Source organism: Gymnoscopelus microlampas (assembly GCF_963454915.1).
Source record: "Gymnoscopelus microlampas genome assembly, chromosome: 11".
Lineage (NCBI taxonomy): Eukaryota > Metazoa > Chordata > Actinopteri > Myctophiformes > Myctophidae > Gymnoscopelus > Gymnoscopelus microlampas.
Genome location: NC_139948.1, coordinates 46,350,355 through 46,363,701, shown reverse-complemented (window position 1 = coordinate 46,363,701; position 13,347 = coordinate 46,350,355). Strand labels below are relative to the sequence as shown.

The window sequence follows — 13,347 nt, the reverse complement described above, 5'->3', positions numbered from 1 at the left end:
CAAACCAACCTGTACAGACAGGCAGTCTATCCTGGCTAACATCATAATAACGCAAATTATAAGAGAAGTCCTTTCGCTTTGAACTGCCCTGCATGTTGGACTGACACGAGCTCATGCAGTGTAACGGGAGTACGGGACGCAGGGCTTTTAATTATAGCAACGAGTGAAACACCGAAGACATGAAGATATGATAATAATAACAACAACAACTGGGACTGGATGTTGCAATTTTGGAGCGAATTTATAGCCTACTATAGTGTTGTTTTTTCGTCGAACTTTCTTCAGTAGCCTATATATGGTGACTAATTTGCTCCGTTTGTAGTAGGCTATTGCAAACAGTTATAGGCAAGCGATTTTGCTTGATTAGCCTATAATATAAAATACAAACATGAACAGTTGGAGGGGCATCGGTTTGTTGGTCTTGTAACAGCTGCAGCAGCAGCAGCTTAGTGGTGGTGGTGCTGGATCTCACGTAGTACAACGGGCTGCAGCAGCCAGAGGCTTGATGCTGAGATACTGACTGAGGAGAGACTGATGCTGAGTACTGACTGAGGAGAGACTGATGCTGACTACTGACTGATGCTGAGTAGCCTACTGACTGATGCTGAGGAGATACTGATGCTGAGTACTAACTGATGCTGAGGAGAGACTGATGCTGAGGAGAGACTGATGCTGAGTACTAACTGATGCTGAGGAGAAACTGATGCTGAGGAGAGACTGATGCTGAGGAGAGACTGATGCTGAGTACTAACTGATGCTGAGGAGAAACTGATGCTGAGGAGAGACTGATGCTGAGGAGAGACTGATGCTGAGGAGAAACTGATGCTGAGGAGAGACTGATGCTGAGTACTGACTGATGCTGAGTACTGACTGATGCTGAGGAGACTGAGGAGCATAACTAGTGAAGAATCCATCCATCATCTACTACACTGACTGATGCTGAGGAGAGGAGAGGAGAGGACTGGAGGAACATAATAAGTGAAGAATCCATCATCTTCCCAGACAGTCATCATCATCTCTAAGGAGCTAATAGGAGCACATGAGTGAGCCTCTATCCCCAGAACATCTGCTCTTCTTCTCCTGACAGACTGACTACTATACTGGACCCACTATGTTGATGAAGGAGTACCGCATCTGTATGCCGCTCACCGTGGAAGAGGTAGGACCATACAGTCTATTACGCTCTTCTGCTGGTGGTTTTATAGCCTAGAGGGAGTTCTGAGGAAAAAAATGTGAATGATGAGACTCAGGCTTTGTCTGCTTGCCTATAGAAGTAGTTAAAGAACGGTTCTAAATTGGCAATTGGCAGCCACCTTGTTATGCAAATTGGAATTTCAAAAACTCTAAACTTCCCTAGCAAATAGTTTTGGGATTCAGCACCCTTAGGATAAATAGTCTGGTTCATTCCCAATTTGTAGCCCAACGTGTCATTCACCTCTTTTTCTGAAATCCCACATTTGTGTGTGTGTGTGTGTGTGTGTGTGTGTGTGTGTGTGTGTGTGTGTGTGTGTGTGTGTGTGTGTGTGTGTGTGTGTGTGTGTGTGTGTGTGTGTGTGTGTGTGTGTGTGTGTGTGTGTGTGTGTCAGGCAGTGGGAAGCGCTGTCTGTCCCTTCTGCACCAAACATCTTTGATTGTGAACTCTTGTTATAGGCTAATCAAAGTGTAATCCCGATAGTCGCCGCGTGGTGGCGACATTGTCTTCTCTGCTGCTCAATCTGTTCTAGTTGAAGTGGTGCATGTATTGGCAGAAATGTGGTAGCTGGCCATTATACATAATCAAGTGTCCACTAATAGATTGAGATTGAATTACCGTAATTATGGTCTGTTTTTGTTTAATCGTTCCCTGCATATTTGATGCAATTGGTGGTGTTGTTAAGCGAATATGGCTTGAGAATAGAGGGACATTTTGGGTCAATGCCAATTGACCTGTGTGTGTGTGTGTGTGTGTGTGTGTGTGTGTGTGTGTGTGTGTGTGTGTGTGTGTGTGTGTGTGTGTGTGTGTGTGTGTGTGTGTGTGTGTGTGTGTCCGTGTGTCCGTGTGTCTGTGTGTGTGTGTGTGTGTGTGTGTGTGTGTGTGTGTGTGACACTGCTGTGTTGTTTTGAACTTTTGATTACTCACACTTTGCTGATGTTTTATTCCAACCTGTTTTACATTCATAATGTATAATAATTATGCAATAACATGAATCATGCAATTTCATTCTTGCCATTAAGATCCTGTTTGCATCTGTGAAACATTTCCAACAACGTGGCACTATTTCTCTATCTATCTATCTATCTATCTATCTATCTATCTATCTATCTATCTATCTATCTATCTATCTATCTATCTATCTATCTATCTAATATTGTACTTCTGCTATGATTAATACTGTAGCAAAATAGCTGATACAGGCTGTGAGCTTGTAGATCGCCTATTTTTGAAACTTCCTGATACATTTTTACTTAATATTATTACTGTGCTTTAACACTCTTACCTGATTGATTGATTGATTGATTGATTGATTGATTGATTGATTGATTGATTGATTGATTGATTGATTGATTGATTGATTGATCGAATACTTTATTAAGTATTCGATTGATTGATCGAATACTTTAAGAAAGTAGGTAGCTGATATATTGCACTTTTACCTTAGCACTAGGTATACTCTTAGTTGCTTGTTTTAGCAGAAAAATGCACTAGGACTTCTGGTGATTCGTTCCCTACCTATGTTGAATGTTATTGTAAGTCACTTTGGATAAAAGCGTCTGCTAAATGACTGTAATGTAATATAATGTAATGTTATTAACAGTTTGCAATTTGTACAGAGGTACGGTTTAGATTGATTGTTAAAAGGATAACACAAAAAGCCCTAAGGGTTTGTTTCCATTGTGGTCCTGTGCATTCAATTAATGAAGACATATAAAGACATGTGATATACAATAATAAACAAAACATAATCAACACTAGTATCAATGAACAGATATGTACAGTAAACAGTTGGCGGTGGGGGGGGGGGGGGGGGGGGGTCATTTCTGGTGCTAAGCTTAGAGGGCTTTTCTATGGGACCATTTACACATTGCAGACAGGTGCTCTTTTATGTCGGTTTTGAAGGAGGATAAGGAGTCACACTTTTTGATGTTTGTTGGAAGGGCATTCCACATTCACCTTTGGGAGTTATAACTATGTTTAATCAAGTTACAGGATAATAGAGTGTGTATGGACCGCTATCACACTGAGAACAAACGGGCAGACAGTGTGGATGAAAGCTAATTCTGATTCTTCTGCATGTGCAACATGTTTGACAATGGAAACAGTGTCTGTCTTATTATGATGTTCAGAGTTGGTGTAAGGTTAGAACTGTGTCGGTGTTGTACTGGTCTTTCCGCTGTAAACATGGCAGCAGGCAGTTTGCAAGCGTTGCTGTATTCCATTGTCCCTAAGGCTGAACAACAGACGCTGTTCTATTAAAGGTGCCATAAAGGTTTCATGCGTCATTGAACGTAGTCTGAAGACTCACCTCTTCAGACTCCACCTCACTTTAGCCCGTACTAGTAGCACTTGCCCTAGCCTCGACGACCTTGCAGGCTTATGCAAAGGCTAAAATGTAACTTAGATAGCATGTTATGTAGACAGATGCCAGCTTCATTTGTAGACCTGGCATCCTACAGTGTGTATTGTTTCCAATGTACAGAGTATAGATTTCGATACTATACTGCTTAGACTGATGATGATAGGTTCTTGGTTTACCTATGATCCTACTACGATTACTATTTCTATGCATCTGATGTATTAACTCGTGTTTTCCTTGCTTACTCTAAGTCGCTCTGGATGAAGAGCGTCCGCTAAATGCCTAAATTGTGTAAATTCTGAACACATTTTAGATATGGTGCAACTTGGTTCAACTAGGCCTAGAGATTTGGGGGATTAGGCTTGCAGTTAGGAAAATATTCAAGATGGGATTAGTATTAGGCATTAGAGGTTAGCTTTAGGGGTTGGGGTTAGAATAGAAATTGGGTAAAAAAAAATGGCAATAAATTAATAAAAATGGCATTCCTAAAATGTTGATTTCCCATAATACAAATGTGCATGTGCACGCGCGTGGCACAGCAGTAAGGTTATGTTTCTTACCATAGGCCGGTGTTTGGATTCTTTTTTGATCCGATTCCTCACACTTTTTTTTTACAGTATCATGCAATGCATAATTATTGCCTAAAAGATCATCCTTTGCATCTGTGAAACATTGTTTCCAACAACGTGGCATATACTATATCGTTGCTTTCGGGCAGAAACCTCTTATCTCCATATTGTAACGATTCTTCGTATATTAACGCCCTACTTGATCATACTACAGCGTCACACACAACACACGCGTCAAAAAGTAGCAGATCTACAAGCTTGTACATCTGCTACTTTTTCTGTTTTTGAATTTGAATCCTAAAATGTAACAGTCTTGGATATATGGACGATATGATATGAAGATATGAAGTTGTGAGTGGTATGACATTAATTCAGGACTGTGTGTGTTCTGCTCTCACTGCTCTCTCGGCGCTGCTGCCTGCATTCCATCGAGCCTGAGAATGAACAACAGATGCTGTTTTATCAAAGGTGTCATCAAGGCTTCATGCCTCGCTGAACACATTTCAAGCTCGAGTCAACTTTACCAGTGTGAGGATTTGTTGGTTGTTGGCTGTGTGTGTGTGTGTGTGTGTGTGTGTGTGTGTGTGTGTGTGTGTGTGTGTGTGTGTGCGTGTGTGTGTGCGTGTGTGTGTGTGTGTGTGCGTGCGTGCGTGCGTGCGTGCGTGCGTGCGTGCGTGCGTGTGCGCGTGTGCGTGCGCGCATTGACAGATACTTTATTAGTCAGAAATGTAAAACAGCACGAGGTACAGTCAGACATTATGGTTAAAAGGATAGCACCCAAATTATTGGGGACTTGTTTCCATTGTGGTCCTATGTATTCAATTCCTCAACATAGCATAAACAAATAAAACAATAATGTCATCAACAAATACAAAACACTAGGTTATATACAAAGGAGAACAAGGGAAAACGTTGGCACCTCCTTTCTATGGGAAACTGCATTAACCTCCCCTTGTGGTCTGATAGGTGATTTTTTCAGGCTAGTTTTGAAAGATTCCAGTGATTTACATCTTTTAGATGGTGTCAGGGCATTCCACATTTTGGTGGCAGCTAGTAGTAGAATGAGAATGTTCCCATGTCTGTTCTATAAAAGGGTGGTACTGTACCACATCGTTGTTGTCGCTCCCTCTAGTGTTGTGGCTGTGGGTGTCACTCACTTTGGAGAAGTAGTTAGTCATGTATGAGGGTATTGAGGACACTGCCCCTTTGACTTATCTTATATACCAATCCCATTTAACCCATTGAGTTTCTATATCAATGGTGCTCAATCTTTTTCATGTCAAGGACCCCCATAAATTATATGTATTTGGCCTCAGACCCCCATCAAAATATTTTGTTCCAGGGACCCCCAGAAGCAAAGATTTGAGTTAAAAATGTTCGCTTTAAAAGTATACATATTCAAAGATTTGCACACATTTTCACGATTTTTCAAAAATAGTAGATCTACAAGCTCATAGCGCGGCACTCGGTGCCGCGCTATGAGCTTGTATATCTGCTACAGCATTGCTGTTATATCTACTGTCCAATAGATTGTCTTTTGTTCAAATGGCTGTGTAGCCAGATGTGGAAAGCTCTCTACAAAAATAATACAATTATCTTTAAAAAAAATGTATCCTCCTCATCTTCAATGAAACGACACAAGTTACAACAAAATATTATATATTAATTATACTTTACTGAGGCCTAGCTGCTCATGTAATTTCACAACTGTGTGTATGTGTGCGTAAGAAATGGCAATACATTAATAAATATAGCATTCCTAAAATGTTGATTTTCTGTGTGTGCGAGTGTTTGTACCCCCAAAATGATAAGGCCAGGGACCCCCCAGAAGAGAAGATGTGTGTTTTATTTTTGTTAAAACACTTTCAAGATTTTCTTTAAAGCACAGCTTTACCTAGCTGTGCTTTTTGATAGCAGATGCTACTTGTTCACCACAGACAAGATCACAGCTGCTGTTTGTTGGTCTGACTATGAAATTACCATTGATCTGTTAGTACACAAATGACCCAAAAAAAAAGACACATTTTCCATCAGTTACACACCCCATGAAGCCTTGAATTCATGGAGATTTTTTATTTTTTGTCGCATTCCTAAGCCGATGGAGTCACTCAAAGAGTCTCCATTGAGTCTCTGCCGGTCATCAAATGATTGATTTAGGAATGCGACAAAAACGAAAAAAATCTCCATGAATTCAAGGCGTCATGGGGTGTGTAATTGATAGAAAATAAGTCACTTTTACACAACTTATACATACATGCATGCAAGCCTGCAGAAACAAACAAACACCATGGCTCTTTCTTTCTTTCTTTCTTTTTTTCTTTTTCTTTCTCTTTGACATGCCGTGCATTGATAATATTTGATAGTTGACCTACATGCCTACATGACGGCAGCTGGTGTACAGTATGAGTATTATTGTTTACATTATGTCACGTAACCGTCCAACTAATGAGCACGTCTGCACGGTTGTCCCCTCCCACAGCAGGAAGTGAAGCAATGCGAACAGAATAGACGTGAAGAGACTGACATTATGCAATCACTCTGCCTGGCAGGCTGGGAGACAGACAGCTGAGAGACAGACAGCTGTGAAATACAGACAGCTAATGCAGGGTGGGAGACAGAAAGCTGTGAGAGACAGACAGATCATGCAGGATGAGAGACAGACAAGCTGTCAAGCAGATCATATCACAGATCATATCACATGGACAAAAAGTATATAAAATATAAAATAATCATCCATAAATAAGAAAGGAAGTAATAAGAATTTTATGTAACTGAAGTGCAACAAAATAATTTAAGCCTATGATTGTGCAAGTACTTCTTGTACTAATGCATGATTTAGAATGTCTCGCATGAATAAAACACTAAAGTGAACTCTCATCATAACATCTTTCATTTGATTCCTGTGATTTCAAGTGTGACCAGTGGTGACCTATTGATATCAGCGACTCCAGCAGTTGCTGTTTTAATTTTCATGATTAATCTGATCCAGTGCCTGTAAAATTATAACCAATCTGTTCACCTTGATGGGCTTTCTGCTGCGGATGGCAGGTGGAATTGCTAAACATTGACCTCATGGAGTCATAAACTTAATTAGGTCACCAATTTCAGTGTAACTAACTACCAATAAAACAGTGGACAAATTAATATAATGTTAATATGTGAAAAGACATATTGGTCTTGGTCTATAAAAGGTTGTAAAACGATTTCTATTGTGATACCGATAAATAGGAACTTAAAGTATACTAATGGTGCGTTCAAGCCGGTACACAATCGATTAAAATGAAAATAACCATGATCTGAAAATGCACATGGCCTTAACAAGTCGACACATGGGTGGGCCGCAAACGCTTTTGAGATTTTTAAGTGGGCCCTGATCCAGACAAGGATGGGAACTTGGGAACCCCTGTGCTAGGCAAGTTTGATTGAGGGGTTAGGCCACATTGCTTGAGTGCCTGTGTGTAAGGCTTAACAAAATGCAGAAGTGATACATTTAGTACATGCTTGAACTGTCTGCATCCGCATAGTTTTATGCTTCGACAAGCTCCACATGCCAGCCACAGTGACCGCACGCACGCACACACGCTCACACAGAGACAGAGAGAGGTATTTGGGAAATGAATCCGTCAATTTGACAGTTACACAACAAACCTACTGTAAACATCTCAAATAAGCAAAACTACATTCTAACTATAAGCGTCAAAACTTCAGAAAGAACTTTGGTCTAGCTCTCAATTAGGACATTCTTTGGTTGTCAAATGCAGTTTTTCTCAAACATTTTCATGTCAAGGACCCCCCAAATTAATTTTGCAGGGGACCCGCCATTTGAAAATATTATATACATTTAAACTGATTTTGATGTTATATCAACTCATTTTGCTGGGGACCCCCTGGTTGGAACACCCTCAAGGACCCCTGGGAACCACTGATCAAATAACTTTGCCCTTACCTAAGTCCAACTCTATGAAGAGGGCTGTCTTCGGGCCTGGACAACTGGCGTAGCGGTCCAGGCACCTAGGCTCTCGGTCGCGGGTTTGAGTCCCAATCCCGACGAACTTTGCTGCGTGTCACTCCCCATCTCTCTCTCTCCATTTCCTGTCAGCCTACCGTCCTGTCAATAAAGGCATAAAAGCTCTATAGCTCTATTCTATAGGGCAATTACCTTGTGAAATAGTCTTCCAGGTGAAGACTAGCTGTCCCTGAGGCAGCAGCTAGGATCCTTATGAACAAATAAGCCCCCCCCCCCAGGAAAGGACAGGACAGTGTACAGTCTGATTACTGTGCACTTTGCTGCAGTGTCCAGAGCCATTTTGGATTATTAGGCAATTTAAAAGTGCTTAAAACTAAACATGCAATCAAGCTGGGACTCAGGACACACTTGTCTTTCAGCTTTATGATCACACTTTGCAAGCTTGAGTTATAAATCACTTTAAGCTGCATTTTATGTATGAAAACTGCTATGCAAATTATTCTTTTGCATTACACCAGTGTACGCCATACTCCCTTGTCCTTAAACCAGCGGCACACTCATACAGTAGTACACCCATTTGCACTTCAGGGATGACCAGCACTCTGGGTTTGATTCAACGGCCAGGGGGGTAAAGGTTAATTAATGCTTCATCTGTGAACGATACTGCTGCGTGACAAAGCATGAATTATGCTTAATTCATACTCAGTTGTACACAAAACATTGCAAAACAAGCACACAACAAGACAGATTGAGATTTTTACTCAAATATTTACTTTTGAGTAAAAATCTAATTCAAAATGTTTTCTACATTTTTTTAAACGTTATGTTGCTACATCAGTGGTGCTCAAAGGTTTTCATGTCAAGGACCACCCATAATTATATGTATTTGGCCATGGACCCCCATCTCAACATATTTTGTTCCCCCCACACACACTCTGTGCCACACTCAGTGTCGCACTATGAGCTTGTATTGCTGCCATTTTTTAATAGCCAAAGAAATCTAAAATAACACAGATGCGTTCCTGGTATTTAGGGATCAAGCTTGAAGTACTATTGGAAGTGAAGCATAAAGCCCAGTACGTGCTTCTGCCGATGTCCGAACTTTTCTTGGGAACAGGAGGTGATCAAATTGACGTCATCGGAAACCAGATTATATCCACCGCATGCCCAGGTTGTCTCAATCATTTCAGTATATCGTCGCTGGGCTGTCAGACAGAAACCTCTTGTCTCCATGTTTTAACTTTTGGTGTTTTTTTTGTAAATTAATTCCCTACTTGATAGCAGACCGACAAACTCGAAGCGACGCGTTTTTGAGTGTGTAGATCTGCTACTTTTGCTATTTTTGAATTTGAATCCTGAAAAGTAACAGTATTAGGTTTCCACCCGACAAGAGACGGTATCGTCGCTGGTAAGGGGGAAAACCTCGTACGTCCGAAACAGTTACTTTTCAGAAAATGGAATAAAAATACCCTGTGTTACTATTAGTTAAATTAAGGCCGTTGTTAAAACTAACTGGTTAAATATTTAAAACCCACAGACAAACATGATCACTTTCACTTTCAAAACGAAATAAAAAGAAAGCAAAAAATAGCAGATCTACTGTACGACGCGTTGTGAGCTTATCGGCTATTTGAGCTACTTGTGTCTTGTGTGACGCTGTAGTATGACAAGGTAAGGCATTGACTCATGGTACTCACAGAGGCAGGGAGGGCAATTTGCTCTCATCAGGGCTTCATTGTGTTCGGTGCTGCTTGGTTGTGGCCTGACGGCTTGGCTGATTGGGAAGGTATTTGTGATTAGGCTGCAATCAGCTGCACAGCCTGCACTGCATTAATCCTTGGCCCTGGACTGAAGGATTAGCCAGCTACTGTACCGCATGTAGAGATGAGATTATGCTGTCAATGTCAGAAGTCAGGTATGGGGGTAATTGTATGTTGCTGCTCTCTCCACTGCAAGTCGATTATAATAATTATTATTATTATTATTTTAAAATTGCATCAATTTAAAAAAAAACTTTGATTAATCAAGAAAGTATGTGTGTATGTGTGTGTGTGTATGTGTGTATGTATGTATTTATATTGCACTTTACATTTGAAACAGATCTCAATGTGTTTATGAACAGTAAAGTACTGAGTGTTCATTTACTAGAAACCTTCAATGTTAAATAAGCACTCAGTGTGTGTGTGTGTGTGTGTGTGTGTGTGTGTGTGTGTGTGTGTGTGTGTGTGTGTGTGTGTGTGTGTGTGTGTGTGTGTGTGTGTGTGTGTGTGTGTGTGTGTGTGTGTGTGTGTGTGTGTGTGTGTGAGAGAGATTGTGAGATTGTGAGATTGTGAGGGCTGTGTAAGCAGACTCTATTAGTCTAACATAATAGACCCTCTGCCAGACACTAGACAGCAGACCAGTCCATTCTCTTTACGGGGGAAGTCAGTTTTAATGTCATCACTGTTGGACAGAAACCTTTTAAGGTTTAAAAAAAACATTGGAAATGAATGCCTTAGCTACTGGTGATACGACAGTGGTGCGCAAAAGTAGTGAAAATGATCGGCTATTTTCGCTATGTTTGAAGAATTCAGATTTTTGTTATCCACCTACAGTACATTAGTGCATAATGGCATGTGTGAAGATATACTGTAGGTATTGCACTAATAGAATTGTTGCCTCACAGCAACTGCATTCTGTCCGTGGCGGCCGCTCTCTGTCAACGTCACATCTGTATGTTCTCTGTGTTGCTGAGGGTTTAGTTTTCCGCGTCCTTGGCTGTTTTCCTGCAACCCTGCGATGTTCAAAATGGACATGCAGACTGTAAATTGCCCGGACGTGTGAGTGTGAGTGATTCTTTTATTTGTGCGATGGACTGCCAACCTCTAGCTGTCTAGCTCTTAGATTTCTTCCTTCTACCCAAAGAACATTGAGGAGTAAATAGCATTTTGAAGGTTAATTCCTTGGTTTCGTCATGCTTTATAACATCATGGCAATTCAAGTCACCTCTATTTGTTTCACCCGTAACCCCTTCTAACCGGGAACGCATCTGTGTAACTATTTAAAAATAGCAGATATAGCAAGATCGTAGCTGAGCTTGTATATCTGCTATTTTTTTTAAATCATGAAAAATTTTGCAAATCTTTGAATACATATATTTTTTTTACACATTTTTAACTCAAATCTTTGCTTCTGGAGGGGTCCCTGGAAGAACATATTTTGGGATGGGGGTCCGCTGCCAAAATATATGCTATTTTTGGGGGTCCTTGACATGAAAAAGATTGAGAACCACTGATATAGAAACATAGGTTATTCAGGAAACTGTTAGGATTTATAAGACCTTTTTGGAATCGGCTTCAGGTCTTAATGGGTTAATAACTGTTACATTTAACCACTTAAAAACCTATATAGACTACTTAGTTGCCCGGAGTCCACCAGAACTCTATACTACTAGACCCCCTCCTTTTTTCCCTTCTTCACCAAATATCGTTTTCAGGCTTGTAGATCTGCTCACAAAAGATCTGAGCGTGTAGATCTGATCTCAAAGGCGGAGACAGACAGCTGTACAATAGGTGTGGAGTGATACTGTAAGTGACATCCGCTGTGCTCCTTCATTCTTATAAGGTAGGATCAATAGTTGTACTTTGCTCGTGGAACTCTTCTACATTTGTATGTACAACCTGTAAGATTTGAACACTGTTGCTGTCTGGTGGAATTATATTCAATGTCCAGAACTGTTACCTCTCAGAAAATGTGTTCCGATGGATTGATTCATTGATTGAATACTTCAATAACAGTTTGAAAATAGTACAGTGGTACGATTATACAATGATGCTAAAAGGATAACGCAAAAAAAAAAGCCCTAAGGGCTTGTTTCCATTGTGGTCCTATGTATTAAATTCATCAAGACATTTAAAGACATACCATAACTATGCAATGTAGTTACTATTATTTTCAAGCTCTTGTTAATACTTTTCATTGTTTCAATATTTATATGTATATTTATAAAACCCACAGACACACTTAACACATTACACGCCAAGAACACAGATATGCAATCTGCATTCTGTGTGCATTCAGGGGAAAAAAGTAAAAACACTTTGACTGAAACACATAGAGCTGAACACACACACACACACACACACACACACACACACACACACACACACACACACACACACACACACACACACACACACACACACACACACACACACACACACACAGAGAGAGAGAGAGCTGTCAGCAGTGAGCTGCAGTGCGTGATCATGTGATCTCAAGTACAAGTGTTTGTCAAACTAGACGGATGTGTTCCACATATGATGTACAGAGTGCTGCATGCCCTCTAGCTGTGCATATTTAGCCGAGAGAGAGAGAGAGAGAGAGAGAGAGAGAGAGAGAGAGAGAGAGAGAGAGAGAGAGAGAGAGAGAGAGAGAGAGAGAGAGAGAGAGAGAGAGAGAGAGAGAGAGAGAGAGAGAGAGAGAGAGAGAGAGAGAGAGAGAGAGAGAGAGAGAGAGAGAGTCTGACTGACTGACTGACTGACTGACTGACTGACTGACTGAGAGCGAGACATGAGACCGAGAGAGAGAGACAAAGAGTGAAAGAAAGAAATTAAATTATATTTAATGAAATTATTGAGAAACCGCAGCATCTGGTATCATAAACCATAACACAAGACTCTGCCTGTTGTGAAAATGGATGAATTTTCGGGGCGTGCCCCATTGTTCCTACAGCCCATTATCCCAAAGCACCATTGGTCCAGCAGCCCATTATTTCGAAATCTCAATAGACTCAAATTCCCATTGATCTGGAAACAAGCGCTCTCCATGGTGCTGAAATGCCTGTTATGTCAAAATGAAGTCTGTCTTGAAATTCCATGCCATTGCCATTCCATGCCATTTCTAGCCCACTTAACCAGAAAGGTCAACTCTCTTTTATCTCTCTGCTGTCCACTCACGTCAGGAGGCCTGATGCAAGGATGTCGAAATGCCACTTTGTGGTGGATTGCTTTGTAAATCTGAGCATGCAGATAATTTGTATCTGTGCGTGCGTGCTGAGCAACTCGCAACACAAGAGTAAAGTTATAGACTGCTGATTTCACGTTTAGGACTAAACAGGAATGTGTATATCCTACTATATATTATATTTGCATTTCCTAAGTCTGCGCATCAAGGAGCTTTCCACCTGCAGTGGCCAAGCAGACGCATTTCAGTGACTATGCAGTGCAGGAGCCAGTATGTCTATTAATATGATTATAATCATAAGCCTGATCTATAC

At 40.8% G+C, this 13,347-nt stretch overlaps 1 protein-coding gene across 1 annotated transcript in view; it reads left to right on the top strand.

Moving 5' to 3' along the window:
- Window positions 1-1,111: 1,111 nt before the first annotated feature.
- The window catches only part of LOC311056349 (cytoplasmic phosphatidylinositol transfer protein 1-like), a gene marked incomplete at its 5' end in the record, with an annotated part of 125,382 nt that continues 113,146 nt past the window's right edge, over window positions 1,112-13,347 (top strand). The window contains one exon of the mRNA XM_084072913.1: window positions 1,112-1,159. Coding sequence (XP_083929039.1) covers window positions 1,112-1,159 — 48 coding nt within the window. The remainder of the gene's footprint in view (window positions 1,160-13,347) is intronic.